At 35.0% G+C, this 27,211-nt stretch overlaps 1 protein-coding gene across 1 annotated transcript in view; it reads right to left on the bottom strand.

The window, feature by feature from the left end:
- USP32 (ubiquitin specific peptidase 32) overlaps window positions 1-27,211 on the bottom strand; it is a 218,945-nt gene that overhangs the window by 18,314 nt on the left and 173,420 nt on the right. Inside the window, 5 exon segments of the mRNA XM_074262000.1 lie at window positions 13,498-13,682; window positions 22,796-22,998; window positions 24,503-24,614; window positions 25,532-25,683; window positions 26,325-26,499. Coding sequence (XP_074118101.1) covers window positions 13,498-13,682; window positions 22,796-22,998; window positions 24,503-24,614; window positions 25,532-25,683; window positions 26,325-26,499 — 827 coding nt within the window.

Raw genomic sequence — 27,211 nt, 5'->3', positions numbered from 1 at the left:
ATTGCAAGACACCTGATGTCCTCTCATAATATATAGACTGCTCCCTATGATACCAGTCCCAGCTCTCTGGGCCTGCTCTCAACAGGGCTCATTGCTTTACTGGGCAGCCTTGGTCTATGTGACATCCAGCTTCTTCAACTACACCAGATTTCACCCATCCTTCAAGACTCAAGTATTGCCTGCTCCCTGAATGCTTCCTAGATATCCCTCCCCTCCCAAATTTACTTTAATGAGGGAAATTTTACCCTGTAAATATTTTGAATGTGATTATTTATGGACATTTTGTTTCCTCCAATAGACTATAAGCTCATTGAAGACAACGACTGTTTTGTTTTTGTCTATTATCTTGAAACCTAACATAATATCCCCAGTCATGGTTCAGTTGTTATTATTGTTCAGGATTTTCTATGGTACCATTTTGGGTTTTCTTGACAAAAACCTTAGAGTGGTTTTCCATTTCCTTCTCTAGCTCTTCCTATAGATGAAGAAACTGAGACAAAACTGCTCAGACAGAAGACAGAAGATCTCAAAACAACAATTTCTGTTCATTTTTGGAATCTCTTTTTATTCCTGATTTATTTACCTTTTATTCCCCCTGAGGCAATTGGGATTAAGCGACTTGCCCAGGGTCACACAGCTAGGAAGTGTTAAATTCCTGATCTCAGATTTGAACTCAGGTCCTCCAGACTTCAGGGCTGGTGCTGGTTTATTTACTTTTAATGGAGGGAGGGGGCATAAATATGTTTCCAGAATAATTTTTATTTGCTCTTCCTCTTCCTCCAAAGTTGCTTCTTATCCAAAGTTTAGCTTAACTCCAGCTGGAATCCAGTTAATTTGCTTTCCATAGCAGAGTTTATCACCTAATTATTCTCTGGTGAGTTCATATATTCTTCTTTCCCCAATGAAATAGGAAACACTTTGAAGAGAGGAATCAGGGCAGTTGGGAGTTTTGTGTTTCCATAGAACTCCAAACAATGCTCTAGCCATGTGTGTGTATATATAAGCAAATTGTATATATACATATGTATACACATATAACAATACTGCAGAGCCCATACATGTATTTATGTGAACATGCTCGTGCTTATGTGTATTATGTATATATGTATGGGGCAGTTAGGTGGCGCAATGAATAGAATAGAGTAGAATCAGAAAGACATCTTTTTGAGTTGAAATAGGCCCTTAGATCTCTGTAAGCTGTGTGACCTTCCACAAGACACTTAACCCTGTTTTCTTGGAGAAGAAAATGGCAAATCACTCCAGTATCTTTGTCAAGAAAACCCCAAATGGGGTGAAAGTCAGAAATGACTGAAAAACAATTAAATAATATATATATATATGTAAGTATATATAAACATATACACACTTGTGTATGTATGTGTGAGAATACTGAACCATATCACACACATGTATACAATTGTGTGCATATATAATTCATAAAATGAAAAGGAAATAAATTATACTAACATATACTTATCAAACCTTTTTTTTTTTTTTTTTTTTTTTTTTGAAAACTCATGGAACTCAAGAACTCTTGATCCAGTACAATCCTCTCATTCTATCAATATGAGAACTGAGGTGTAGAGAAATAGATAACCTATCTGAGATCCCAAAAGTTAAATACTACAGCCAGGAATCAACTCCCCACAAACATAAGGGAATACTTGGTAATACCAAGAGTACAAATTAGAATTCTCCACTAATTTACAACTCTCCCCTAATTCCCAAGCTGAGGAAAAAAAAAAAAAAAAAGAACTAGTCACTTTCCAATGGTCTAGGGAACAATGGGGCTTGCCTAAATTTGGAGTTGTAGCTGTATACAATATCAAGTTGTATGTGCTGGTGATTGCCTCTTTCCCACCTTCCCCACCCCCCTCCATATTTCTTAAAGGGACCCACTACTAGTTAGATTGTGGGACAGGATAAAAATGGCAAAAATTTTGTGATTACATGAAAAATAAAGGCCTCATCGAACAGCTAGATGGTACAGTGGATAGAGCACTAGCCTTGAAGTCAGGAGGACCTGAGTTCAAATCTGGTCTTAGATAATTAACACTCCTTACCTTTGCCTCAGCAAAAAAAAAAAAAAAAAAAAAAAAGACTTCATCAGAGGTATACATGTCCAGCAAAATAAATGGCCACATTGGCCATGCCTGAAAATGTATGTCAGTGTCTGCATTCATCAGCTCTCTGGCAGAAGGTGAAAAACATATTCATCTTTGGTCCTCTAGAGTTATGGTTTATAATTGTATTGACTAGTGTTCTAAAATCTTTCAAAGTTGTTTTTCCCAACAATATTGTTATTTATGTAAATTGTTTTCCTAATTCTGCTCACTTTTATTCTGTATCAGTTCATAGCAGTTTTCCCAGTTTTCTCTGAAAATATCCATTCTGTCATTTCTTATGGCTAATACTATTTGCAAATCATCATTTTTTAAACTATTCCCCCAATTAGGATACTTGTCTCAGTTTCTAAATTTTGGCAACTATAAAAAAATTAAAAAAAGAAATGTTTCCTATGTATTTCATCTTTGGGCTAGAGAGAGGCCTATTAAAATACAGCTAGGTCAAAGGGTATGCACAGTTTAGTAACTTTATCTTGGAGGCAGAGTTAAGTGACTTGCCCAGAATTAAGTGTTTAATGCCATATATGAATTAAAATTCCCCTGACTCCAGGATCAGTGCTTTATTCACTATGCCCTAGTTTAGTAACTTTTGAAGCTTAGGTCCAAACTGTTTTCCAGAATGGCTGGGATCAATTCACTTCTCTACCAACTGTGTATTAGTGTACCTGTTTTTCTGCGGCCTTTCCAACATGTAGTTTTCCTCCTTTATCACTTTTGCCAATTTTAGGATTGTGAGGGTAAAAACTCAAAGATATTTTAATTTGCATTTCTATAATTAATCGTGATTTAGAGCATTTTTATATGGTTAATGATATCTTGGGTTTTTCTCTGAAAACTGACTATTCACATTCTTCGATCTTTGCTCTTATAGAATAGCTCTTAGTTCTTATACATTTTAAGCAGTTCCTTAGATAATATAGTCGTAAGATCTTTATAAAAAAAAAAAAACTCCTGCAAATATTCCTGCTGTGCCACCCTCAAACTTCTCTCCCCATTTACCTGTTTCCCATCTAATTGTAACTATATTAATTTGTATAATTTTATAACAATCAAAACAGATCATTTGGTTTTATGTGATCCTCTTTTCTGTATCTTGTTAAGTAATGAATTCTTTCCATATCATATCCATAGATATGAAAGGTAATTTCTTTTCTAATTTGTTTATAATCAAGTCATATATTAATTTGGAAATAATTTGAAATATGATATGAGTTGTTAGTCTAATTCTAATTTGTGGTAGACAGCTGTCCAGTTTTCTCAATACTTTTTGTCAAATACCGAGTCCTTCCCCAAATTTGAGTTTACTGGATATAATGCCATTGTCTGTGTTTGTCTGCTTCAGTAGACTGTAAATGTAATTTATTTCAGTGATCAATCTCTTCATTTTTTAATCAGTATCTGAGGCACTATTAACCTAGACTTTTCTGCTTTTTTTTTTTAAATTATCTTTTCGAGATTCTTGACCTTTTATACTTTCATATAAATTTATTTATCATTTTTCAATTCATTTCAAAATATTCTTTTGGAACCTAAACTGGTAAGGCACTTGTTAATAAGCTAATTTATATAGTACTATCATTGTAGTATATCAGTTGGGACTACTCAGTATAAATTAAAATTTGTCCAATTATTTATATCCTAATCTTGGAAAGAATGCTTTATAGTTATATTCATACAGTTTCCTGGAAGCTTTCTTCATATATACAGATATTTTAGAGCTTCTATAGATATATGAATTGAATTTATCTTTCTACCTCTTCCTGCTATGTGGAATTTTAAAAATGACATAAGAATTCCAAGTATTTCTTTGGATTTATTTATATCTTGCAAAGTTCACTGAATCTATTTGGGTAGGTACTTCTTTAGAGTTTTCTAAGACAAAAACAAGACTAGTAACATAATGTTTGAGAATATATTCTTTTAAAGTGGCACTATGAAATTTAGTGACGTGAGTGTTCATTTTGTGACCAAACAATTCAAAGAGCAGATAAAAAAAGTTGTTTTTTTTTTTAAAGCAAATATTGGCTATCAAAGGTCATCTTTGCACAGACTGACTGACCCATATGTCTAGAATGGATTCACAACTCACCACTTTGACTCAGTATCACTAGTTTTCCTTAAAGCTCAGCTCAAATCTCACTTTCTCCATGAGAATTTTCCTCTTCCAGCCATTAATGCCTTTTCAGTCAAATTACCTTGGCTATTTTCTATGTAATTATGTAGGCATAGGACATTTCCCTGAAAAGAATGTAAGCTGCTCAAGAACAGGTACTATTTGTATTTTTTATTCCCCCTTGGTATTACCAGTGCCTGAAACATAGTATTTGCTAGCATTTTTAAAAATGCTTGTGAACTTAAGACTCTTCAACTTATTAATGTCCTACCTAAAATATAACATTTAGGATTAAATGTAATATTTCAGGTGTTGTTTGAACAGGGTGGTAAATCAATGAAGACTTCATCATCTCTCCATTCTTTAATGTTATACCTCTTATTTTAATCAAAGATCACATTAGTTTTCTTTATTGGCTGTATCATATAGTTGACTAAAAGTTAAGTTTTCAGTCCACTAAAACTCTAAGAATGTTTTTCAGATTGTTTTTTACCTGTGGCCCAGCTCATCTTACACTTAAATAGATGCTTTTTTGAACCTAAAAGTATGATTTTATATTTATCCCTGTTAAATGCTGCCTTATTCAATTCATCCCTTAGATCTAGTTTTTTCAGATCTTTTTTGAATCCTCTCACCCAGTGTACAGGCAATTCCCCCTCCTACCTATACCTCAGTTTTTACAAATCTACAAATTTGATGGGCAATCAATCATTTATCAAAATCATTTATAAAAATTTTAAAATAGTAACATGTATACATAACAAATAGTAATATGACCAAAGACATCCCACAGTTGCTTCTCTGAAGATTTCCGTCCAATGTGACACTGAGCTACTAATGATCATTCTGGATTTGACAATACAAGTTACATGTCCATTCATTGGTCACTTAGACTACAACTTTTCCTTTTTTTCTTAAAAATAAGCTAAGACATATCAAATGCATTGTTAAAAATCTCTCTCTCTTTTTTTTTTTTTCTTTTCCTGAAGCTGGGGTTAAGTGACTTGCCCAGGGTCACACAGCTAGGAAGTGTTAAGTGTCTGAGACCAGATTTGAACTTGGGTCCTCCTGAATTCAAGGCTGGTGCTCTATCCACTGTACCACCTAGCTGTCCCTGCATTGTTAAAATCTAAGTAAACTATATCTACAGGCACTTCTTGTGAACTCCAGCTATTATAGAAACATATCATGATTTTGTATTATGTCTTTGTTACAATGCTCTTCCATCTCCTTTACATATCCTTTAAAATCCAAGTTGGGTGATACATTCCCTTACATCTCCCTCTTCTCCTCCTTATCATTGTATTCCCAGAATGTTACTTGTGAATCCTTGCCATCCTTTCTGGGCTATCTCCCCCTTTTGAATCTCAATTTGTGGGACTACTTATCCCTTCACTGAAAACTGAAAAATCTAATGGACCTATTAGCATAGGTCTTCTTTTCTAGCATTAATTATAAGACAGAGTAGTGATTTCTTCCCCAAAGTTTTATCATTTTCACCTCATCAACCACACAAATGAGGGTAAGTCCAGGAAAAAGGATAATAGGGACCTTGGTTCAAATGCCACTGTGATTTGAATCCCATCTTTGCTACTCATTACTTGTGTGATTTCAGGCAAATCACTTAACTTCTCAGGGTCTCAATTTCCTTATCTCTAAAATGAGAAAGTTGGATTAGATGGCTTTTTAGGTTCCTTCCAGTTCTAAATCTATGATCCTATAATCCTCTTTGTTGAGAAGAGAATTCCCTTTTGTTAGTCTGAAGGTTAAAATAATAAAAGAGGCAAATTAAGAAATGCTCTACTCTACCTTTTGGCAGAGACTATGTCAGAATATGTTTGATAAATGAAGTTGCTCCCTCCCTCCTCTATTACTAAAATATATCATGTTTTTATTTACAGGCTTGTGATATTTATTATCTTATCTTCTCACCTATTTCTTCTTTCTCCTCAAGTGATCAATAGTCTACTCTAATTCTGTTTTTCACTCAGTTGATCCTCACTCAAAAAATTTCCATCAAGCTTCCTGAAGTTTCTCAAGAGTCTATCTTCTTAGTATGTAATGTAGCTCCACTATTCCCTTCCCCTAATTTTTTATATTTGTTTCTTTGGAATAAGGTATACGCCTTTCTACAACTATGTCTAATTAATGGTCTTATCCCAGCAGGTCTCGGTGATACCTGTGAGTTCAAAAATTTGCTCCCTTCTGTTAATATCCCTAATTCATACTGCTTGCTATCCATGCTTTATAATTTAACTTACATTTTTTTTATGAAATGCCTACTGTATATATTATATTACTAAGTATTTTGTACCAAATCTCTAAAGCCATAGCAATTCTAAAGAAAACTAGAGAAACTTCATCTACTTCTGGGAGTACTTTCAACTCCTTAACTCAATGAGTCATTCACATAAAATTTATTCAAGTCCTCATTTCCAATAAAAAGACTATTCACTAGAAAACTTACTTATAAATGCAGAGCATCTCAAGCTTGTAAAACTATTGAGTTTTAGCACATGATTCTCAGAATTATATATCTAGTCTGTTTCTCTCTCTCTAGTCTTTTGTAACAAATTGCTTTTTGAACATTTCAAATTGGATGTCCTATAGGTACCTCAAATTCCAAAAAAGATTCATTATTTGATCTCACAAACATTTCTCTTCCTAACTTCCCTGTCAAGGGTAATACTATCCTTCCAGTCACCCAGGTTTATAATCTCAGAGACATTCTTGATTGCCCACTCTCCCTTCTCCACACATTCAATGAATTGCCAAAGCATAGCAGTATATCAATTCTACCTCTATGGTATCTCATTCATTCTTGTCCCTTACTCTACTCACATGACCTACTTTATCATCACTATCCTAAGCCAGGACAGAACTCTGTCCTTCACATTTAAAATACTGAGTAGTCTAACTGGTCTCTTTGCCTCAGAGCCTTTGGCTCATATGGCCACCATCATTAGCCCAGGCCTCATCATTCCTCACCTGTACTACTGAAATATTTATTGTACTCAACAGTCAAATTTATTGTACTCAAACCATTTATCAGGCACTGTGATAAGTGCTGGAGATACAAAGAAAGGAAAATAAGAGTCCTTGTTCTTATGGAGTTCACAGGTCCTCTAACAGGAGGGAGACACCATGCAAGCAACTATACTCAAACAGGCTATATACAAGATCAACTGGAAATAATCAACAGGGGAAGATACTAAAATTAAGGAAGATAAAGACATCTTGTAGAAGGTGAGATTTTAACTGGGCCTTGAAGGAAGCCTGGAATGCTAAGAGGCAGAGGTGAGGAGGGAAAACATTTTAAGCATGAGAAGATAACCATTAAAAATGCCCTGAGTATCTGGTTTGAAAACAGTAAAGAACAAGGGAGTGTAAAATATAAGAAGATTAGAAAGATGTGGGGGAGGGCAGGTTATAAAGGGCTTGAACAATAAACAAAAGATTTTATATTTGATCCTGGAGGTGATAGGGAACCACTACACAATAAACTGGAGATTACTGAGTTGGGAGATGATGGTCAGTCCTGTGCTTTAGTATGAGCACTTTGACAGTTGGTCAAAATGAAAGATGAAATGGAATGAAGAAAGGATTATGGCAGGCAGAACAATAAGCAGCTTATTGCAGGTGTGCGGAGATAAAGGCCTGCATGAGGATGGTGGCAATGTCAAGGCAAAGAAGGGAATAATACAGGAGATAATAGGAAGGTAAAATAGAGCTACCTTGGCAACAATGGAATATGGGGCTGGGGTGGGTTAGATAGAAGGCAGAGAAGAAAGGGAGAAGTCCAAGAAGGTTCTCAGTGCTGGAGATTGGGAGAATGATGGTACTTTCAAGAGCAAGTAGCAGAGAAGTTTGAAAAGAGTAAGTGGTTTTGTGGGGAAAATAGCTTGCTTTGTTTTGGATGTGGTAAGTTTAAGATCTCTATGGGATATCCATTTCAAAATGTCGAACAAGCAATCTGGAGACTGGGAATAGGGTGAGACTAGATGGTAAGTAGAACAGAGAATTATCACCATAGAGATGATCATTGAATCCACAGGATCTGGTATGATCACTCATAAGGGAAATAATATAGGCTGCAGAGAGGTAGAAAAGGATGAGGACTGTGAAAAGGCCATTAGAATTGTCAGCTGAGGTCATTAGTAATAGTGGAGAGAGCATGTTTCAATTAAATAATGAGGCTGGAAGCCAGACAATAGCATCTACTGTAGATGACCTTTTCAAGTAGTTAGTTACAAGAGTAAGGGGGAAAATGGGATGAAAATTAGTGGGAATATATGGATCAAAGGAGGGTTTTTTAAAGAATAGGGCATGGGCATGTTTGTAAGCAGTAGGGAAGTAGCTGATAAGGAGAAACTGGAGGTAACAGAGAGTGGAAATGATAGAGGAGACAATCAATTGGAGCAGACGGGGATGATCACTTGTATATAAGCGAGGGTTTTTCTTTGGCAATCAGGGTCCCTTCATTTTTTAAGACAGGAGTGAAAGAAGAGATAGTGGCAGAAGGCATATAAGTGAAGTGAGATGTGGAAGAAAGGAGAGGAGAGAATTCTTGGCCAATGACCTCAATTTTTTCAGTAAAATGAGATTAAGTTCTCTAATGAGAAGGTGGGGGCAGGGAAAGCCATGGGAAATTTAAGGAGGGATGAAAGGGTTTGGAAGACCTGCTATGATGAGTGGGATGTAGAAAATTGGTACAAAAGGATTGCCTTGTTTTAGTAAGCACCTAGTTGATATTTTGTGACAGATTTGTAGTGGACAGCATAATTTTTGTGATTTTTCTAGCTTCATTCAGCAGGATGGGTAAAGAATCAAAGGCAGTAGATTGGTGGGAGTGTCTAAGGATAAGGCTTAACAGGGCAAGATTGGCAATATGATAAAAGCAAGGAGAGGAGAGTTAAGTTAAACTAGGGGGTCAAAGACTAGAGGTCACAGTGTAGACAAGGTTTGGAGTTGCAAGGCAGAAAGATGGAATGTCATTGGATTGTGATCAAATAAGGGAATTTCAGAGTTAATGAACATGGAAGTAATATAATTGTGGGTGACAGAACAAGGGCATGCCTATCTTTATGTGTGGCTGAGGTGAGGTAGAAGAATGTTACATTAATTTAATAAATTTGAGGACCTACAGGATTACAGTATAGAAATAGTGAGAGTATCAATATTTATACTGAAGTCTCCCAGTACAAGGACAGTAGTTGATAATGAAAGACTGAAAGCCCAGGCACTAAACTCACCAAAGAATGATGTGGAGTATTCAAGGTCTGTAGACAACAGCTATGAGGATTTTGATTCAGTGGTAGATATAGATTGAAAACCTCAAAGAAGGAAAGGTTACTGAGTAATGGTGATAGAGGGAAAACCCAGAAGTGGTAATGTGGAACAAGATTTCTCAAGAGGCTGTAAAATCAAGAAGGAACCAGGTCTCAGTAAAAGAGCCAAAAGGTGCAGAAAAGGAAAAGATTTAAGATAAAAGCACATTTGTTCTTTATGGAGTACACATTCCAGAGAGCATAGTGGAAGAGGAGGGTAGCTTTAGAGTAGAACACTGAGAGAAATGATTTGAGAGTTGTGAGAATAAAATCTGGCAGTTAGGGAATTATCAAATTTGAAAGATATAGTAGGGCTTCAGAATCATTGGAATGGATGGATATGGAGGGAGACATGGACTACTAGTCAAAGACAAATGAATTCAGTAGATATTCAGAGTCCACAGAGGCATGGCCTCTAAAGCTGAATTGCCTAAAGCAATGGGATAAGTGTTGGGAGCTAAAGGAATGACTCTCCTCCAAAGGCAGGAGAACAGGCTAGAGACTTAATGGAGCAGCCTTTTTCCTCTTCCCTGAAAGGGAAGAGGAGTCTGAGATTCAATGAAATCGAGCCTTTTCCTAAGGGAGGCTGGAGACCACGTAGAACCTCTGGATGGAACAGAGGCCTCTCTCCACACCTCAAAGGCAAGAGACCTGTCTGATGGAAAGGCATTTTTGTCTCTTCTGTGAGACTGGAGACTTAGCATGCTAGAACAGCATGTTCTCCTTTTCTATGAAAGGCTGAAAACTGGGGGCAGCTAGGTGGCACAGTAGATAGAGCATCAGCCTTGAATTCAGGAGGACCCGAGTTCAAATCTGATCTCAGACACTTAACACTTCCTAGCTGTATGACCCTGGGCAAGTCACTTAACCCCAGCCTCAGGAAAAAAAAAAAAAAAGAAAAAAAGAAAGGGAAAAAAAAAAAAGAAAAAGAAAAGTGAAAGGCTGAAAACTGATAGGAAAACTCAAATTAATGGAATATTGAAAAAGTTTGCAATAAATGGTCTATTTCAAGTTTTCTCTCTAACCTCTCTTTCAGAGCAGCCAAAATAATTCTTGTTAAGCACATGTATGACCATGTAAGTTGTACCCCTCCCTCTACCCCTTACTTTAATATAATCCAATACCTCCTTAATGCAAATTTCTTTTAGCATTTAAAGCCCTTCCAAGGCTGGCTCCAATTTACCTTTCTCCACATTACAAGCCTTCACACAATCTTCAACCCATACTTCACCTTCACATGCTATATAGCTTTCCAGCTAGGCCATCTTGCCATCTTTCACTGACTAGCTTCTCACTTGGATCAACTCCCTCTGCACTAGACCTAATCCTATGTATCCTGTATCTGTAAAATCTATGACTCTAGTCTCAGGGAAAGTTAATTTTCTAACCTGGAGTTCTCACATCACAACTCGAATAATACTGACAATGTGACTGAGTGGAAGTAAATGTGTCCATTTAGCCCATTATAGCTGGTCCCACCCAAACCATATTTCTCCCTTCATATCCCAACCAGTCCATCATGCCTTCTGTCTGCCATTTCTTATTCTCACTCTCCCCTATAACCTGCTATATTCCATCTTTTATACTAGCCACAACAATCAAATCAATAGTACCATTCCTACTGGAAAGGGCTTATTAAGTTACAGTTCTATTTATCAGACCAAAATTACCTTCCCTATATATTTCCTAAATGTTATTTCCCCCCTATTAGAATATTAGGTCCTAGAAGGCAGGGGCTATCTCTCTTAAACCTTTGTATCTTCAGTGCTTAGCAAACAGTAAGTACTTTATAAATGCCTTTTCATTCATTCAATTGAACTAATTTCCATCTTCTTGTTAGTCAGTAGGTCAATAAGCATTTATTAAAGCATTCAATACGTGTCAGCATTAGCCTCAGTTTTCAAGGAATGTACATTCTAAAGAGACATTATGTAAGTATATACAAAATACACTTATCACAGAAGCTGGGTTTTAGCTACCCCCCAAGTAGAGTATATTCAATCCTCATCTCACAGAATTAGACTCTTTATTTTCCTTCAGAGTTCAGCTCAATCCTACAGGAGACCTTTCTAAATTCTACCAGTTGCTAATGTCTGCCCTATCAAATTACTTTGTATTTATTTTGTACATCCTAATTTTCTATGTAATCCTATGTGTACATGTTTTCTGACTGTAAGCTCTTTAAGAGCAGGAACAGTTTCATCTTTGTCTTTGAATTTTTTGTCCAGTGCTTAGTGTACAACAGATGCTTAATGAAACCTTGCTGATTGATTAATTAACTAGCAATAGTTTGTTAAGAGTGGAATGATATGCCCTTTTACTCAGTATTTTCTTGGAAAATTGCAAAAACTACACATTTCTTAACTAAAATAGAAAAATTTCTGCATTTCATTTTCTGCTTTGAAAAATGATAGTTCTCTTCTAAGTTTGCTGCTAGTCCACATGTTGGTACCATTCTTTCACTTTTTATCTTGAGCCTCTAGTGGTTCAGTTATATATCAAATGATCCCGAACCACTAAAGGCAATCAATGAACATAGTCATTCATATTACTCAGTTATTAGAGAAGCAGAACTTCTCAAGTGCTCCTCAGCAGCAATAAAATGATTCCACCCTCAGTACACAGCTGAAATCAGAAAACAAATAAACTGTCATGATGCTAACAGTGGTAAAAACTCAATAAATTCAATGAAGCATCATGACTTAGGGGAGAGTGTACTTGATAATGAGTTTTAAAAATTACATTTAAATCCTACCTCTGCTACTTACCAGCAATGTAACCTTGGACAAATTATGTAACCTGTCAGTCTCTTCATCTGTAAAATGATGGGGTTGAAGAAGATAATCTCTAAGATCCCTTCCAGCTCTAAATCCTATGATTCTCCCCTTCCATCTACTGAAAGGCTCATCTTTAATAACACCTTTCCCCTCTTCGAAGCTTCCGTGGATGGTCATTTTAAACTTGATTTTCCTTAGACATAAATAGGAGTGAGTGGAAAGAGGGGGAGAGAGAGAGAGAGAAAGACTGACTGTGATCTGCCCTTCAGGTATGACCATGGGATTCTGACTTGGAGAGCCAGGGTATGTGGTTAAATTCTGTCTTTGCTATTTCTGGGAAACTTTAGGCCAATCACTTAACCTTTCTGTGGATTTCAATTTTCTCATTTCTAAAATGAGAAAAGTAGAGTCAGATGATCTCCAAAGACCCCTGATTCTATAAAACACTTTATAACTCTCTTACATTCTATTTTCTAATTATTTATGTATATCTCTTTTTTTCTCTTAAGGGCAGGGATTATCTTTTATTTACTTCTGTATCATAATCTGAGCCTTTGGCACATAAATATCTTATTGTCTATTTAACATAGACAATTTAATAGATGTTTAATGCAAAAATATTGTTTGTTAAAATGGAAAAAAAAAACCATAAGGACAACAATTTAAGTCTTGCTTATATCTTTCAGTATTTTTTCCAGTTTTTGAAGCTTAAAAGAACTCAACATAAAAATGACCCAATAGATTAATTTCTCATGGCAGAGAACATACTACACACACACTGAAATAAATGAGTCATATTTTCAGCTTCATAGTGCTGTGACAAACGTTCATCTGTAGAATGTATATACAAAGTGAGGAAAAAAATAAGTAAAAAGATGGGCTATAGTAAAAAGTTTAAGTTTAGCTAGTAAGCCAAAGTAAAGGTTATTCATCACTAGACTTGGTTAGATGGGGAAAGGCTACAATTTTCTATGGAGGATAAAATGGCAAAGGTTGGGATATGATGTCCTCTAGATAGCTCTTTAGCTACTATTTATTCATTAATCTGACACTTAGGTGTATCCCCATAAATTGTGCAAAGTTTATATAAATCATTGCTTATTCCTTCAGAGCCTTGGGTAACAAAACACACCACATAAACCCCCCACACTCACCAATCCTGGGCATGGTTACTGGCTTCCTGAGGAGGAAGTGGGCTGGCTAGTCGGGACACTTGAATCCAAACTGCATCATAGAGGTCTTTCTTCCGTGTATGCACAGTACATGGAACAATCAATGGCATGCCAAAGAGGCTGGGGCGATTCTTCTGAGATGACAGAAAGTAAAGTTCTGTCCTCATCTATGTATATAAATCAAGAAAACAAAAAGCTGAAACATAAGATGCATCCAAAGGAGCAGAACTTTCCTGACCTCAGGGCTGGTGCTTTATCCACTGCACCACCTGCAGTTGTTGCCTCTCTAAAGCATTTCTAAAGAAGTTCTCTCAGTAAACACTAAAGTGCTTTGAAATGTATTCTCCCAAGACTAAGCTACTGAGAAGATGACAACAGAGACCACTTATTGTTATTCCCAACCTTTTAAAGAGATATGATTTCTTTTTTGGGTCTGATTTTTACTATGCAAGTATTCTAATTCTTTCAAGGAACAACATATAAATTAATTTGTCCTGTAAGTAATGTGAATTTAAAGTAGTTTCTGTTTGAAAATTTAAAAATAATTTGATTATATCTTTTAAAATAAATATACCTAACATTCTGTGTAAGTAGGCTCAGGAAGAACTACTTTAGAAAATTTAAGTAGACTCCAACAGAAAGTTTGCTGGTACTTTCTCAATAAAAAGCTGAGAAAAAAAATCAATTGTTTAAGAATAGTTACTGAACAAATGTAAATTAAAAGGAGCTAATTCTTATACAATGAAAGGAGAGCACTACTAAGATCAAAATTTTTTCTTAGGGAATATAAAAACTTATGGAAAAACTGCCACAAAGTTGAAAAAATACTGATCCAATGCCCCAGAGATCTGAGCTACTTGTAGCTTTTCCACTGTCTACCTTTGTGACTTTCAGCAAATCATGGAATCTCTCTGGCCTTCAGTTTATTTATCTGGAAATGTCATATGCACGGTTTACCTTAGAATTGGGGTAAACATCAAATAAGACACACTGTCTAAGTTTCAAAGTTCTACATAGAAAGGATTGCTTAATGTTTTCTAGTAGTCAAGAAGAGCTGTCCAGAGCACTTGGTTACCTGTCTGGCTTTGTAATAGAGATACTGTTCAAAGTTCACAACTGAAGCATTCAAAGAAAAAAAGACTTGTATGAACTAGTACTGAGAAAAGTAAGCAGAGCTAGGATAAAATTACTATAATAATGTAAACAGAAGCAATAATAAAAGGAAACTGAACACAGATGAACAATAGTGGTCGCAGATGTTAAAGAAATATACGTTCCTCCTCTAGGTAAAAGAATAGGATGTGAAAGATTACAAATGATGCTGACAGTTATTCTGATGATTGGTTTTAAGAAACTTTATCTATTACAAAAGAGGGTTCAATGGAGATGGTGTAAAAAAACAAAAGGCATTAATAAAGCCTGGAAAGAGAAGCAGCAATACTTATAAGACCTAGAGCTGAGCTTAGAGTTAGGAAGCCATAGATTCAAGCATTTATTTCACACCATGGCTGTGGGCATAGGTTTTCAGTGCCTCCAGATCAGAAGATAACTCCAGATCAGAACTTGATAACTCTAAACTTTCAATAACCCTCTCCTTTACTTCTCCTTGTTAAGGTGCACCCTTCTATGAGATCTTAATCCTATACTCTTTAGTTCTTCCCCATCAGATTGCCTTATGTTCTAGTTCTTTTTTTCTTAGTTCAGACATGCCTGGGTCTCTCCCATCCTTAAAAAACAAAAACAAAACAAAACAAACAAAAGCAACAACAACAAAAACTCTTATAAGAACTTACTTTCCCTTCAAAGCTTTTCTTTAAGTTGGTCCTTCTTTCACAGCCAACTCTTAGAAAAAGCTATCTGATCATTGCTTTCACTTCTCATTCACTTTTCTCAATTCTCTGCAATCTGGCTTTCAATCTCATCACTCAGATAAAATAGCTTACTTGTTACTAATAAAATTTTCAATCACTTCTAATAATTTTCTAATCTGATGGTCTCTTCTCATCTTTTGTGTTTTTTTTTTTTTTTAAACCTCCCTCCATCATTTTACACTGTTGACCATCCTCTTTCCTTCTGGATTTTTTCTTTTCTCTGGATTTTTATGACCTCATTCCCCTGATCTTCCAACCTATCTGACTGCTCCTTCTCAATTGCTTTTATTGACTCATCATTTATATTCTGCATCCATGAGTAACCCCCAAGCCTATGCACCAAAAGCTTTTCTCTAATCCTACATTCCTTCAGTCTCGGTCTCTTTCCTTGAGGCTTTAAGCTGCCTACTAGACCATTTGAAAATGGATATTTATAGTCACCTCAAATTCAATACATCTCAAACACACCATTCTTAATTTCCTATTTTAAATAGAAGGAATTACTATCTTTCTGGTCTTGCAGTTTTGCAAACTTAGCATTATCCTCAATTTGTAACTATCCTTCATCCCACATATCTAATCAACTGACCAATCAATTATTTGAGACTCCACAACATTACTTATTCCAACATATCTTCTTACATAGCCACTTTCATCACCTCTTTCCTATACTATTGTACTGTCTTCCTAATTGGCCTGCTTCAAAAATCTTTTCCCAACTCCAATACTCTGAAGATCACCTGGTAGGATAAGGTACTAGACACTGAGGTCCTTTCTCAAACTAAACTGCCAAGCATTCCAACTCTATTGCAGAGAGCATAACTCTATTGGGCTGGCACACTATTCAAATGTTAAATGTACGTTTGCCAAAAAGATTATTTTATGGCAAGCTTACACACATGGCAAGCACTAACAAGGCATCAGAAAAAGCAAAACAAGGTCTCTCAACTTTAGAACTGATTCTATGACATGGGAGACACTGGTACAGGACCGCCCAGCATGGCATGTCCTCATAAGAGAAAGTGCTGTTCTCTATAAGTAAAGCAGAATTGAACTAGTTCAGAAGAAATGCAAAATATGCAGTTAGAATCAAGTATTTAGGGTTACAGTAGGGAGTCAGGAGGGTTCGGGACTCTATTTGTGTTCCACCTATGGCATAGAATTACAAACTTGTACTGGTCAGATACTAGTCACTGAAACAGTGATTTCATTTTGGTCCTCTTTGAGAACAAAGGACACCAAACAATCACAATTCAATATAAAACTGCTGAAGTCCAAGTCTGACCATGTAACCTTCCCCTTTCCCCCCATTCAAAATACTCTAGTACTCTATATTGTCTCTTAAGAGAAAATATTAATTTCTGTTTGATGTTTAAAATCCTTCTCAATTTGGCTTCAACCAACTTTTCTACACTCATCACACATTATTCTCCCCCTCTTCAATCTGTAGTTCAGTCAAAATGGCCTAGGTGTTCCTCAAACATTTCTCTCTAAACCTTTGTACTAACAGAACTGCCTGTCTGAAATGCAGTCTCTCTTTGCCTTGTCAAATCCCTTGCTTCCTTCAAGATTCAACTGAAGTACCAACTTCTGTATGAAAACTTTTTCTGATCCTCTTAGCTAACACCAACTCCTTTCCAAAACCACCTTTTATATATTTGGCATAATTTCTTTATAAATTCGTATATGAACATTGTTTCTACCCTAATGGAATGCAATTTCTTTGAATTTAGAAACTGTTTAATTTTTGTCTCTGTATTCCAAGTGCCTGATATAGAGCCTGGTACAAAGTAGATCCTTCAAAAAAGTTAGTTGACTGGTTGATAATTTCCTCATCTGCATGAATGGAGGAAGTTCTCTTTAATCAATGAAATTCTAATTATGAGCCAAACAAACAAACAAAAAATGCGTGGAGGGAAAAAGAATCATCTCTGACAGGTTATTATTTTAATCTTCTATTTTGCAATGTTATGAGATGAATGTTAAGCATAATCAAAGTCTTTCTAAGTACCCACTTCCTTTCCATTTCTACTTTCTGCAGATGACCACTTACATTGTAGAGATTGACACTAACAGGGCAAGTCAAGGTTAGCAACATTCCTGTAAGGTACAAATTACAAGTTGTTATTATTATTCCCATTTTGCAGATAATAAAACTAAGGCTCAGAGAGGTCAAGCTACTTGGATTTGATGTTACTAGACATAAATTAGTTATATATTATACATTATAGCTAGATATTAGATTTCAACCCATGTCATCCTCTCACAAAGTCTAATACTTTTTAAAATATCAAGGTTATTCATTATGATGTTCTTTCATTTGATTCTCCTCTCCATTCCAATATATCTCCAAACTTAATCTCTTAATATTACTTTCTCAGTCTAAGAGGAAAGGCTATAATGTTAATAATTTTCTATTTGTAATGCAGATCTTTAAAATTATTGAATCTTCAAAGACAGTTCCCATACAACATCATCTCTCTCATTACCATTTGTTCTCAAATAGTTCACTTACAACTTGTATAAAAGCCTTAACATGATTAAATAGTCCTAGTGTTCTTCTTTTACTTCCAAACTATATGAACAAATTATTTACATTCTATTACATTTAGTTCTTCACCATCTATTGAAAATCTAACTTTCAGCCTTATGAGTCTGCTCTTTTGAAATTTCTCAGATGAGGTCATAATTATGAAATACAAATACTTTATATTAGATTTCTTGTTCTTTTTGTGGAATTTCATACTAATTGCCTTTTTTTCTGGAAATTTTCTCCTCTCTTCTATGACAACTCAAAATTCTATTTTTTTCCTTCTATTTCTTATAGTCAACACTATGATCTGACTAAAGTTTGAACATCTCAAGGGAAAACTCTAAAGAATATAATCATCTGAGGGTCCAGAGTTCAAGTCCCTGTTCAGGAGCCAAAAAGTTTTTGTACAAACAAAACTAATGCAGACAAGATCATAAGGGAAGTAATAAACTGGGCAAACATTTTTATAGTCAAAGGTTCTAATAAAGGACTCATTTCCAAAATATATAGAGAATTGACTCTATAAGAAATCAAGCCATTCTCCAATTGATAAATGGTCAAAGGATATAAACAGACAATTCTCAGATGAAGAAATTGAAACTATTTCTAGACATATGAAAAGATGCTCCAAGTCATAATTAATCAAAGAAATGCAAATTAAGACAACTCTGAGATACCACTACACACCTGTCAGATTGGAAAGATAATGCAGAATGTTGGAGGGGATGTGGGAAAATTAGGACACTGATACATTGTTGGTGGAATTGTAATACATACAGCCATTCTGGAGAGCGATTTGGAACTGTGCTCAAAGAGTTATCAAACTGGACAAACCCTTTGATCCAGCAGCATTACAACTGGGCTTATATCCCAAAGAGATTTTAAATAAGGGAAAGGGACCTGTATGTGCAGGAATGTTTGTGGCAGCCCTCTTTGTAGTGGCCAGAAACTGGAAACTGAGTGGATGTCCATTAATTGGAGAATAGCTGAATAAATTGTGGTATATGAGTATTATGGAATATTATTGTTCTGTAAGAAATGACCAAGAGGATGATTTCAGAAAGGCCTGGAGAGACTTACATGAACTGATGCTGAGTAAAATGAGCAGGATCAGGAGATCATTATGTACTTCAACAACAATACTATATGATGATCAATTCTGATGGACGAGGCCCTCTCCCACAATGAGATGAACCAAATCAGTTCCAATAGAGCAGTAATGAATTGAACCAGCTATACCCAGCAAAAGAACCCTGGGAGTTGACTATGAACCATTACATAGAATTCCCAATCCCTATATTTTTGATTTCCTTCACAGGCTAATTGTATACTGTTTCAAAGTCCGATTCTTTTTGTACAGCAAAATAACATGCATACATATATTGTATTTAACTTGTATTTTAACATATTTAACATGTATTGGTCAACCTGCCATCTGGGGGAAGGGGTGGGGGGAAGGAGGGGAAAAGTTGAAACAAAAGGTTTTGCAATTGTCAATGCTGGAAAATTACCTATGCATAAAATTTTTGTAAAAATTAATTAAATTAATTATTAAAAAAAAAAAAAGAACATAATCATATCTCTACTTCAGTGGACCTCTCTTCAAGATAGTACTCTGTCTATACTCAGCAGAATAACAGCATGTTTCACTACTTTGGGTGTCACATCCCATATTTCAGTAAATCTAAACTACTTACTGCTGATACATAAATCGCATTCTTTATATTTCCAAATGTTCACTATTTTCCTCCCATTCATTTCTATTAAGCCTCTTAATCTCCCTTTATTCAAAATTTCCTATTCCTTCCACAATTGTTATATAAATTAAAAACTTAATTTCATCCTTAATCCTCCTCCTTTCCTACTATTAATCTCCTGGCACCGAAACCTAACTTCCTCCTGATGGCACTGCTTCCTTTGTACTATACTTGCATTTTCACTTATATCTTCAACTCACTGCTCAAAGTGGGGTATTTGCTCCCTACTGTCATTTCTAGACTTTTCTTCTTTAAAAAAACAATAATAATAATAATACTTTTACTTTCAAAATATATGCAAAGATGATTTTCAATATTAACCTTTGCAAACATTGTGTTCCAAAAAAATTTTTCCCTTCTTTTCCCCATCCCCTGCTTTAGAGGGGAAGTAATCCAATACAGGTTAAAAATGTGCAATTCTTCCATACAAATTTCCACAATTATCATGCTACAGAACAAAAAGAAAAAAATGAGAAAGAAACAAAAAAGCAAACAACAACAAAGAAAGGTGAAAATACTATGTTGTGATCCACATTCAATCCCCATAGTACTCTTTCTGGATGTAAATCGCTTTCTTCATCACAAGTCTGTTGGAATTGACCTGAAATCATCTCATTGTTGAAAATAGTTAAATCGATCACAGTTTATCATTACATAGTCTTCTTGTTGCTGTGTGCAATGTTCCCTTGGTTCTGCTCACTTCACTTAGCATCAGGTCAAGCCTCTCCAGGCCTGCTGATCATTTCTTACAGAACAATAGTATTTCATAACATTCATATCCTATAACTTATTCAGCCATTCTCCAACTGATGGGCATCCATTTAGTTTCCAGTTCATTGCCACTACAAAAAGGGATGCCACAAACAATTTTGCACATATGGGTCCCTTTCGCTCTTTTAAGATCTCTTTGAGATAATAAGCCCAGAAAAATTGCTGGATCAAAGGGTATGCAGAGTTTGATAGCCCTTTGGGCATAGTTCCAAATTGTTCTCCAGAATAGCTGGATCAGTTCACAATTTCAACAAAAAAGTATTAGTTAGACTTTTCTACAGCCATTCCTCAGAACCCTCTTTTCTTGCCAATCAGGCTATTATCTATTAACCCCCAAGACATTTTTCTTTTGTCTATGAGTTCAGTGACTTTGTAAATTCTCTCCTGCTTTCCTATTACAGGACTTCAATACTGCTGCTCCCTCAAACCCTTCCCAGTCCCCTCAGTTTTTCATTCTTCTCAGTTTACATAACATTTTCCAAATCTATGTTAGCTACATATATGATCATACTCCTTTATCACATCATCAATTACAACTATTGCTATTTCCATGTTCAGAACTAAAAAAATTTCTCTATTTGCTTATATATTTTTTATCATTCAATCTTTTCCTATATTTTTAATACCCTAACTTTATTTTTTTTTTTAAATAGCCTTTTATTTACAAGATATATGCATGGGTAATTTTTCAGCATTGACTCTTGCAAAACCTTCTGTTCCAACTTTTCCCCTCCTTGCCCCCCCCTCCCCTAGATGGCAGGTAGACCAATACATGTTATATATGTTAAAGTATATGCCTAACTTTATTCTTAATCTTCACTGTGACTTCTATTCCCCGATTCCTTTCCTAGGCTATCACAATTGCACTGCCTTCAATTTCCTCTCAACTATCTCAGTCCTTCGGTGAAGTAATTTAACTCAATGCCATCTTCTCTTCTTTGGGTATCGAAGCCCTGCCAACCCCCAATCCTGGTTTACTTCTACTATGTGTCTCTTTTATTTCTCTTCATGACTTGTTGAATGGAGCTAGAGAAAATCCCCATTTTCTGTTTCATCTCTTTAATCTCCACTCTTCTTCTATCTACTTGCCCCTTCCTTATTGCCTATAAACACATCTACTTCTTTTTTCTCTTTGCTATCATTCCCCTTCATCCCTGCTAGCTATGATTTCATATCTTGCCTCTCCTTTTTGGCAAAACTCTACACTAGATTCATTACTTCTTCTTTTCTAAGCCCTCTGCAATCTGGTTTCTGCTCTCATCATTAAGCTAAAACTGTTCTCTTCAAAGTTACCAATGACCAGTTAATTATCAAATCTCATGGCCTTCCCCCCCTCCCCCAATTTTCTCTTCATAGGTATTCAATTTCTTTCCAAACTTATCTCTATTCTAACCTTCCATATTTCTATTGAGGATACCACTTTTCTTCTTAGTCATCCAATTTTACCACCTTGGAATCAATCAGCCTAAACTCTCCTCTTTTTCCTCTCCCCTATATGTAATCTAATTATTCTATACCCAATCAATTGCTAAATCTTGTTCACTCTATTTACTTTCACAACATCTCTTGTATCTATCATCCGCTCTACTCATACAGCTTCTATTCCCATTCAGTTTGTTTATTACTATTTGCCTGGATTTTTACAATAGCTTCTTAACTGGTGTCCCTATTCCCAAATTCTTCTGTCTCTGGTTCAACCTATCTACAGGTTATCAACTGATATTCTTAAAATGCAGATCTGATCATGCATTTTTTTTCTTTCATTTTTCTTTTTCTTTTTTTTTTTTTTTGGTTGAGACAATTGGGACTTATTAAGTGATTTGTCCAGGGTCACACAGCTAGGAAGTGTTAAGTGTCTGAGCCAGATTTGAACTGAAGTCCTCCTGATTTTAGTGTGGGTGCTCTATCCACTACACCAAGTAGCCATCCTTCATAATTCATTTTTCTTTATTGTCCCAGTGCCTAATATATAGAAGGTGCTTTATAAAAAGTGCTGAATAGCTACAATCATTGCCTGGCAGGGGCTAGGAAGTGATAATTATGGGCAAGTTTATCTTATAATAGGAGAAAGATGGGAAATATATAGTTACAAGACAATGTGATATAAATTTAAACTCTCTTAGATTCGTTAAACCTGATAGATGTAACTACTTGCCTTTTAAGTGCCTTTTGATTCCTAAATGAAGCAGTATCATTTCCACTGCAGGCATTACACATCCTATATCTTTGACTATAATCACCCATCACAGTTTTAAGAACATAAATTTAACAGTATTTTCAGTTTTACAAAGGCAACTCCCCACTCCCATTATGCCAGCAAGCCCATCCTCTTTTGATGTGTAACTAACCATTTTTCTGTGGATTGCAATGATGTAACCTATAAAAGGACTGTCAGGAAATGATGTCACATGGCCATTCAGTATTCCATTTGTGAAGTTCTTCTCGATTCCACATGGCACAACTGTATTTGGCATTCCATTGGGAATGAGAGTTGGTCGAACAACATCACCACTGGTATTCAGTATTCCATTTGTAGGTGAGCCAGAGAAATCTGTAAATTCAGAAAGAAGCATAATATTATATATACATGTTTTCTTTATTACCCTGAAATTCAATCCCTTGCCCAAAGCAGTTCACTGAATGGAAAACAAAAATTGTTAAAGCAATCCATAGATCCTTACATCAGGGCATATTTTCACAGCACAATTAAGTAAATAATACAGAATATTATCTAAAGATCCATACAGAAACATAGATCAACATCATCAGCATTCAAACACAATCACTTCTAAGATGTTTTTTATTTAACAGAATTTCTCCATACTTCCAAGTTAAAATACAGTATTAAATCATTCTCTAAACTGTAGATGTTTTCTTATTAAGTTCTAGTGAAGATGTTGGCCCTATAACACCTAAGGTTTTACTTTCTGAAATTCTATTCTTTATGTAATATTTTTATGTTGTATAAATTAACATTTATTAAAAGCCAGTTGATAAACAGAGCACTGAATCAAATGGTGCACAAAGTTTAGATAAGACATCTTTTTCCTTGCCTTCAAGTGAATTACTATGAGAGGGAATTATATTAATAGCAGTCTAAAAGACAGAAAAATATTATAGCTGAAAACAAAGAATTTTTCATTACTATATTATCCCCTTTAAAAAATTAAATACTATTTACATATTTTCTTTTTTAATTTTTTAGCTCTGAGACCAATAGATAGTTTTTGTTATTTAATTTGTACCTCTCTATTTCCATGTTAGTAGCACTAAACAGGGAATAAGGAGACCTCTCCTTTTTTTAAACTGACATTTTTACTTCTGAATTCAAAATTCTATATACATCCCTCTGTCACCAGATCCCTCCCTGAGAAAATAAGCATTCAGATATAGGTTATACATATGCAATTATATAAAACATTTCCATACTAATCATTTTGCATAAAACAAACAAAAGGAAAAAAAATGAAAGAAAATGAAAAACATCATGCTTCTGCCTGTATTCAAATAATAATATTGATTGGTTCGTTCTTTGGAGGCATTACAGTATGCTTGACAGTTCTTTGGAATTATCTAAGAATTTATTGTTTGCTGAGAATAGTTGTCATTCACAATTCTTCATTAAACAATATTGTTGTTATTGTCTACAACATTCTCCTGGTTCTGTTAACTTCACTATGCATCAATTCATGTACGTCTTTCCAGATTTTACTGAAATTATCTTACTTGTCATTTCTTATAATAATAATTTTCCATTACAATCATATACCACAGTTTGTTTAGCTATTCCTAAATTAATGGTCATGCCTCTATGTCTGGATACTGATCCAGTAGAAACACTAATGGATCAAAGGGTAGGCGCAGTTTTATATCCCTTTGGGCATAGTTCCAAATAGAATGTTCTCCACAACTTCACCAATAGTGCATTAGTGAGAAGACCTCTCTTGTAACTCCAGTTTAGCTAGTATGTGACATCAAACAAGTCATTTAACCTCTTTAGGACTCGCTTGGCTTCTTCATTTATAAAATGACAAGTCACTCTAATTTTGCTTTACCTGTTTGTACTGGACTTGAGGCTGAGGTGGGGGATCCAGGGGTAGGAATCTCAAATGCACATAAAAATCCACTCACTGAAAGCCGTACCTTTTGGTTGTCCTGAGGAAAGTTCTGCAGAAGAATAAGTTAGAAAACATGACAGGATGCTTCAGACACACTGAAAAATAATTTCTATAATATTATATCATATGAGTTCTTACCAGAATAAGGGGAAAAAAAAAAAAAAAAAGCTGTTTTAACGTCTTAATGAAGAGAATACAATACAACTTGGCAGAAAATTAATATCCTTAATTAGCTATGGAAAGGAAGATGTAATTCACAATGAGGTTATCTTCCTTATGATCATGAGTTCTCAAATATTTAAACTCTAAAATTTCAGAGAGACACATTCTATTTTTCTATTGCAGAAGAAATCAAGAAAGGTGAGGAATTGTTCTGATTTCTATACTAAGATAACAATGCTAATGAAAGAAATCTAAAGTATGGCAAATAATATATATCTGGATTATACTCCTCCCCTTTCATGGTATAAATAGGATCAATGATGTCAATTTTCCTTAATCCATTTTGAGGGAAAAAGAGACTGAGTAATAGGACACAGACAATTTAAGTGTGGTTAAAGGACAGACAGGCACAGTAAAGATTCTTTAAAGTATCCCAACTTTGGAAAAATACTAGTGAAAATGGGGGAGGGATGATTGGGCAACAAGGAATTTTCAAAAAGATTACAGCTAAAAGTATCTTTATCTCCATAGTTAGGGTTTATTTTAAATAATCTGCAACAGAATATGGCTTAGAGGCCTGTTTCCTCTTAAGGACAGCACCAGCAATGACAATAAGCCTTAGGCATACAAGTTGTTGTCTTAGACAACTTAAATATAGAAATTAAAAATTTATCCACATTACTTCTTTGGGTCATTTAATGAAATGATAATTCTACTTGTGTTTCACCTTGATAAAGTCAAGAAAATTGTGACTTCTGAAGCATGACAACATGGAAAGTATTCTAAGTGAGTAGCCTTTGTTACCTTTATATTAGAACCATGTACTTCTGCAAGAAGAATCTGTTCTGGTTTAAGCCCACAGAGGTCACTCAGTTGCTTTTTTAATCCTGTGTACTTTTCATCCATGTTCAGCCTGAGCCCATATCGAATAGGAGTAGTACCATCTAACTTGATAACTAAAAGAGAAGAGGTAGTAAACAAAATTTGGGTTTATGTTTCTAGATTTAGCTGTTATGTTAAGTAAGTATACTAGCCCTAGAATTTGTTTGTCATAGCTCTAAGTATGTATTCAAGTATTTAGGGATCCAAATAATAAAGTGAAAAAAAATTTTTTTTCTATTCACTGAAAATAAGCTCGAATTGAGAGTTTGCAAGACATAATACAAATTCTAATATTTTGAAACTAAAGAGATACAACAGACACAAGTATAAATGAGTCGATATCCTAAATTCCTAAGTGTATGGTATAAGCATACCATATGTACATCAGCAGAAATGATATTAGAATTTCTCCTTCTTATTATTCATCTTTCCCTGATGACTTCTGCTAGTATTTTCAGTATAATAGGAGAAGCAGGCTATCTTTATATTGAATATATGGTCCCACTTGTTAATCTTTTCACTACGGCAATTCAGGCCGGTCCTCTCTTTTCCCCCTCATAAATCCTTCCCCTCTAGTGGAATTGGCTAAATTAAAGTACATAAAATATTTATATTTGTTAGAATACAGCACAACATTACTTTTTTCTTATCAATCAAACTAAAATGAGATAAATGATTCTCTGGACCTAAGTGACTCTTCAAAATTATGACCCACCTGTTATTTCTAAGTGCATGTAACTATCCATAGGTAGTGGCAAAGACAAAAAATTGAAAGGGTCAAATCGAACACTTATATGCCCACATGTTTTGCATCTGACTTGGGATCTTAGCTGCCCATGGAATAAATCTACAACAATGGAGCGATTCCTTCTCAGGTGATTATCCCAGGCCTGTGGGGAAATAGAGACAAAGAAGTTCAACGACCATGAAAAAGAAAGAATGTTTTATCAAACTGAACTGGCAGAAATTAAGGAAATTGAAATATGATTTTAGATCTTCATTTGGCATGTAACAATCTTTTTATTTCCTTAAAAAGTTAACAGTTTAAAATACTGATGATAAATAAAAATTTTAACAAGTCAGATGAAAGTAAAGAAATGGTGATAACCAGTGGCAAGTGGTTGTATAATTTTATGTTCTTAATTTTAAATTTTTACTGATATATATTTTTAACATCACCTTAATTCCAATTTATACTTTCCCTTTCCCCAAGGTATAAAACTATCCCCTCCACCAAAAATTAAAAAAGAAAAAAAGTTTAGCAAAACTAAACAACTAATTAACCACATATGTAATATCTGACATCCACTGTTTTCCAGTTTTGCAAAGTAAGAAAATAAATTTTATCATTTCTTCTTTGGGCACAAGCTTAGACTTTATAATTGCACAGAGATCATTAAAAAGAGGCAGCACTTCTGTTGGGCTAATATTTTTAATTGCTAATGAAGATATAAGAAAATGCCATAAGTCATAAGGTATAATATTTCAGCAAATATCTAGGGCATTTCCTTTCTTCTTCTCCTTTTGCAATCCCACTTGAAATCTGGAAAGAAAAAAAAAAAGATAACAAGGCCAATGGACTGAGGAAATTTGCTATTCTTT

Source organism: Sminthopsis crassicaudata, chromosome 4 (genome assembly GCF_048593235.1).
Source record: "Sminthopsis crassicaudata isolate SCR6 chromosome 4, ASM4859323v1, whole genome shotgun sequence".
In the NCBI taxonomy this organism is placed as follows: domain Eukaryota; kingdom Metazoa; phylum Chordata; class Mammalia; order Dasyuromorphia; family Dasyuridae; genus Sminthopsis; species Sminthopsis crassicaudata.
Note: the sequence above shows the minus strand (reverse complement) of the source record. Positions and strands in the feature narration are given on the sequence as shown.